At 43.1% G+C, this 6,059-nt stretch overlaps 1 protein-coding gene across 3 annotated transcripts in view; it reads left to right on the forward strand.

Moving 5' to 3' along the window:
- LOC147020926 (uncharacterized) overlaps positions 1–5,349 on the forward strand; it is a 72,062-nt gene extending 66,713 nt beyond the window's left edge. For all 3 annotated transcript variants that reach the window (XM_085890594.1, XM_085890593.1, XM_085890595.1), the window contains one exon: positions 4,107–5,349. In XM_085890594.1, coding sequence (XP_085746720.1) covers positions 4,107–4,508 — 402 coding nt within the window. In that variant the 3' untranslated portion in view covers positions 4,509–5,349. The remainder of the gene's footprint in view (positions 1–4,106) is intronic.
- Positions 5,350–6,059: the final 710 nt, after the last annotated feature.

Consider the following 6,059-nt stretch of genomic DNA (forward strand, 5'->3'; position numbering starts at 1 on the left):
TGTGTCTATTTAAGGCAGGTGTTGGCTTAGTGGTTAGGGTGGTGGCTTGGGATCCAAGGGTCCTGAGTTCAAGCCCCGTTGGCTGCTGAATTAACACCAGGGGTTGACTCAGCCTGCCATCCTTCCGAGGTCGGCGAAATGAGTACCAGTGTACTGACCCCGGTTCGAATAGGTGTACCATATCCCTGTGTGTCGTAAGAGGCGACCAGGGTTGGCGTCAGGAAGGGCATCCGGCCATAAAACATTGCCTCAAGAAAAAGCTAACCCCTGCACAGCAGGGAAAAATGGCTGTAAAAACAGTCATTTTTTTTTTGTCTGTGTCTGTTTGTTTGTTTGTCATTCGCCTACAAGTCACAATTTTAAACAGATCTTCACGAAACTTCACCGAATGCTCGAGTTCATCATCTAACAGCCTATTGTTTGAGGTCAAAAGGTCAACATAGGCCAAAGGTCAACAAATTTGTCAGATTTCTAAAATCCTCAACTTACATCAAATAAACTAGAAATTTGAACAGGATTTTCATATCAGCTTACTGAATTCAATCACCGATTATTTTTAACATCAACATCGGCCAAAGGTCAATAACTTACTTGAGATTTCTAAAATCCTCAATTTTCATTCGATTGACTTGAAATTTGAAGAGGATTTATATTTCAGGTCACTGAATCCAAACAGCCAATTATTTTTAAAGTCCACATCGGCCACATTTCTAAAATTGTCAATTTTTGTCTGATTGAAATTTTTGAAATTTTTGTCTGACTTTAAGTAAAAGAGGAGTTTTTTTTTTTTTTTGTATACCTTGTCGAGGCTTGTATGAGAGCTAACACACAACGCACATCAAGGGGGGTATGAGATAGGAGGGGAGGGAGTGGGAAGGACAAAATAGTGGGGAACAGAGACATTTGGAGATCTGTGGAAGGGAGAGGGATGGGACGGGGAACATGGGGAATAGAAGATGGACATTACAGGGACTTTCAGGAAGGAAAGCAGGGAATTTGAAGGAGGTGGGATTGGGTGGATTAGCGAGGGCAGAAAAGATCGAGGATTTGGATGGGGGATGACAAGAGGTGGTGGTGAACAGCTGTTTTGAAGGCCTGGAGGGAAGAATGGGAATGAATATAGTGAGGGAGTTTATTCCAAAGGTGGGAAAAAGAGGAATGAAAGAGTGGAGGTGAGCAGTGATTCGTGATTTTGGTAGTTTTACCAGAAGGGGGGTTGTTGGCGGACCTTGAGCACCCTGCGGAAGTGTGGTGGGGACAAATCACAGAGAGAGCAGGGGGGGGGCGAGGCTGGAGAGTAGACGGTAGAAGATGGAAAGACCACCGACCAACCTGTGGTGATTGAGTGAGAGACCCAAAGACTCAGACTCATTGCGGGAGATGCCAATGATCCGAAATGCCTTGGTTTTTACAGCATGAAGCTGAGAAAGGTGGGAGGCAGGAGCACCAGCCCAGAGGGGAGAGCAGTACTCCATCAGGCTGCGGACAAAAGCTTTGTAAGTGGTCAGGAGCTCAGGTGGGGCGAGGAAGGACCTTGCACGACAGAGGATTCCCAGTCGGCGACTGGCTTTGGAGCCGAGGTTTGAAATGTGGCTTTCCCAGGAAAGGTCATGGCAGATAGTGAGACCCAGAAGCTTGAAAGAAACGACTTCTTCCAGAGGATTGCTGAGAAAGTGGATGGGGGGGGTTCTAAATGATCTTTTCGGAGAGACATAGAGTGTGAGATTTGTCCGGATTGAAAGACATGTTCCACGTGTTGGACCAGTTTGTGATTTTATCCAGATCAGCAGTGAGCGAAGAAGCTGCTGCTTGCCGGTCTGAGGGACGACCGATGGTACGGCAGAGGGTGGAGTCATCAGCAAAGAGATATAGAGGATTTTCCAGAGAGTCGGAGAGATCATTGATGAAAACCAGAAAAAGAATAGGGCCCAGAATGCTACCTTGAGGAACTCCAGCCTGGACAGGAAGCGGGGATGAAATAACTCCATTTAGGGCCACACGTTGACTGCGACAGGAGAGGAAGTCTGCGAGCCATGAGTGGAGTTGGCCTTTGATACCATAGGAAGAGAGTTTGGTGAGCAGGGCAGGGTGCCAGACTGTGTCAAAAGCACGTGATATATCCAGGGATACGGCTCGGATTTCTTGTCTGGCATTGAGGGCTTCCATCCATTGTTGGGAGAGCAGAAGCAGCATATCCAGGGTAGAGTGACCTGGTCTGAAACCAAATTGATGATCAGAAATCAAGCCATTGGAGAAGAGGAAGGATTTGATGTCTGAAGTGATGATGGATCCCATAACCTTGCTGATGATTGGGAGAAGGCTGATTGGTCTGTCGTTGCAGGGATCTGTTTTTGCACCTTTTTGTGCAGGGCAGTGATGTTTGCTGATTTCCAAGCAGATGGCAGATGGCCTTGAGCAAATGAGAGGGTAAATAGAACAGAGAGAGGGTGATCAAGAGCAGAAGAGCAGGCTTTGAGGACACGTGGGCTGATACCGTCTGGACCGGTTGCAGAATTTGAGTCGAGGTTTGACAGCAAGCTCTCCACCTTGTCAGGAGAAAAGGACACAGAGTCCAGGGACAGTTGGGTGCGACTGGGTAAGGTGGGTAGAGAAAGTGATGGGTTTTGGACACAAGATTTAGCTGCAAACACCGAGTTTAGGCATTCAGCTTTTTCAAGTACTCGCTTCCTTGCAACACCAACCATCCCTGCATATTTGGTCATTGATTTCAACCACCAATTATTGTTGGTCAAATTTGTTTTATGGATTTTGCAAGTATCGTGCTCTGCACGACATCTTGTTTTTATTTTTGAAATTTATGTACAGGTGACAATGGAAAATCAAATGTCACTTGTACATCGAACGTGTGTATTAAAAGCCCTGAAAAACAACTTTTTGGTCCTTGAAACTCCTGCGCATGAGCTGTGTGTTTAAAGTGACTCGGTTCAGCTTGACAGGCACTTTTAACCTGCCATTGCTTGCGTGAAGTCTGTAATTCAAATACTGTAGTCTTTTTTTAGACATAATTTTCAGCATTTAGAGGAAAGAGTGGCAATTTCAACATGGTTATAACCATAATTTTTTCTGTTCCTAAATGCAAATTGGGCTCAAGGAAATATAGGAAATACGAGAAAGATCCGTGGATGAGAGGAATTGAGTTCCCATTATTTCCTGTTAATTCAAGCTAGTGGTTGGTTTGGTGATGCACCAAAGCCTGGTGTTGGCACAGTGGTTAGGGCAGCGGCTTGGGATCCAAAAGGTCCTGAGTTCAAGCCCCGTTGGGCCACTGAATTAATACACCAGGGGGTTGACTCAGCCTGTCATCCTTCTGAGGTCGGCGAAGTGAGTACCAGTGTACTGGGCCGGTGTATACCCCGGTTAGAATAGGTGTACCATATCCCTGTGTTGTAAGAGGCGACCAGGGTTGCGTCAGGAAGGGCATCCGGCGTAAAACCTGTGCAAAATCATTATGCGGATCATGATGGATGATCCGCTGTGGCGACCCCTAACGGGAGCAGCCGAAAGAAGACGAAGAAGAAGAATACAAGATAGTGGTTGTAGTGGATATACATCACACACTCGCACACACATGGATGCTTCTCCTTTCAGCAATAGATGCAAAAATCAGTGTAATTTGTAATTTCTCTTGTAGCCCTGGAACCAAGCAAACCATATACGGTACTCAGACCTTGCTATTTGCGGATTTGCTATTCACGAACCCTGCATATTCGCGGGTCATAAAGTGTGACCTGCTTCAACATTCATGCTTTGTGGTTTAAAATATATATATTTTTACACTTCAGGATATATATATATCTCCTATATCCATCTGGGAAATTAGAAATCAGCCAACATCACACCATTACATAAAAAGGTGCAAAAACGGATCCCCTTAACTACAGCCCAATTAGCCTCCTGTACTTCCCATAATCAGCAAGGTAAGGTCATCACCAAATCTGAGTAGATTACTCCATGTTTACCACCTTTTAGCAAGCTTGCAAAATGCTTCTTTACAAGCAAAAAATTAAATTGTTGTTTTACCAAAATGATCACAGACTAACAAAACACACTTGCAATCTCTGTTTTCTTCATTGCATAACCCAAAGGCACTGGCTCTGAACCTCTCAAGCACAACTTATCCCCCTGGAGTCTTCCAATGCTGGTTTTGTGGTCGACGATTTTCAAACCATGCTGCCTGGTTACTTCACGGTCAACGACACCTTATCGATGTCATGCGTGATGACGACTCACGGCCTTTGCGAGGCAGAAGTACACGATTCCTTGCAACACCAACCATCCCTGCAGTATCTGGAATGTCTAATAAACATGTCCTGGACGAAACATCCCGGCCTGACGTACAGTCCTTTTCCCAGCCATCGACCACAATGCCTCAAATGCAGCACTACAACCTTCGGGCAGCGGCTTTCGTAGCTCCATCTCCAATTTCAAAACATTCAGGTCCCCAAAAGCCAAGAGTGCAGCATTCACAGCTACAAGGAGGTGAATGATCTCTTGAGTTTAGCTCTTATACATGTCGAGTTGGTCTTTCAGCTGTATATTTTTTTTATATAATTTCTTTCACAGCAGTATTCTCATCTCCTTGATTTACGGACGTTAAATGCTAACGTTTTAAATGTTTTTTTTTTTTTAACATCTTTGGAATAGGGCAACAAAATGTTGGTCTTGCTTTTCTAAGGAAAATCAATGCAGTACTGTATTTTCTCAATAAGAAACATGTGTTGAAAAAGTCTCATGTTCATGGTGCATTTTATCCCTCTCGTCTCATCAATACAGTTAGTTAATGGCTGTCTTGTATAACTAAACAGTGAGGTGACACCATGTTATCATGAAAACTATGAACATTAAATGAGATGAAGTTATTGCCGTGTAAAGATATTATATTTGTGTTAGGTTAATAGTCATTGATGATTGGATTTTGTAAACAACTCTTGACGACGGAAGGTTTGTTTAAAAGTTTATAGTTTAAAATACATACTTGCCTGTTAACTGCAAGGCAGAATTTGTTGGCATAATCTTTATTAAGCCACTAAATGTGTTTTCTACGTATTTGTATGGGATAGCCACAGACAATATGTGATAAACATGCATGAGAGAGAATAGGGTTTTGTGAAAATTCCCAAGCGGAAATCGATATATCAGATGTCATGCGTGATGATTTTACATATTAATATGTGGTAGCATTTTGTAGTTTTCATGGAAATTAACATGTTTCTATTCTTATGTCCAATTTTTTTTTCCTTATTTGACAGGACATTACTGATTCATGTGGAGATTTTTTTTTTTCATTTGTGAAAAAAGAACATTTGGAATAAAAAGTTTTGCAATGCTCGTTTTAGTGAGAGACAGAACATGTAAGGATCACCGCATGCTTGCCGATGTTCACCGACGCAAGGCAACAATATTGTCGGTGATGAATTTTGTACAATCTTGTTTTGTCTGAGACTGCTGCACGCTAAGCGACTGTAGATGCCATGACTTTCGTTAATATGGGGATTTAAAAAGAAATGCAGGGAGAGGATGAGAATGATGAGAGCTCCGAGCACTGTTGTTTTGGCACTAATGCTGGTACGTCGTCGACAGCATGCCGGGAGAAGGAAATGGCTTTGAGTGGAGAGAAGGCTGGCTTAGGGAGCGTTCAACAACTTACTCGTGGATCTTGGCGCAGGCGCATGCACACACACTCGCACACAAAGGTATATGTCAATGTCATGAAAAGTTTTTATGCCACTTTTAATGTTTCTGAAGGTTTGTTGAATACAGGAAACAAAGGACGGCTTTGGGCTCGTACTTGTATATTGAACGTTCATAATACTTTTTGGGCTTTAAAGTTCAGTAAAGCTAAAACTATTCAAAACTAGGGTGTTCATAGAACACCTTACTCCACACAGTTTTGAGAAAAAGGACATGGGAAGGGTCTTTTCAGCTTTTAATTTGCATTTCTGACCATGATATACATTTCCTACAAGCTGAGATTTTGTCTGATCTAGAATCTCAATATACTGAAAGCTGAATATCCTGAAGTTGGAAGAAACTAAAAG

This window comes from Eptatretus burgeri, chromosome 8, assembly GCF_056783735.1.
Source record: "Eptatretus burgeri isolate ZD-2024b chromosome 8, Ebu_testis_v1, whole genome shotgun sequence".
Classification (NCBI taxonomy): Eukaryota; Metazoa; Chordata; class Myxini; order Myxiniformes; family Myxinidae; genus Eptatretus; species Eptatretus burgeri.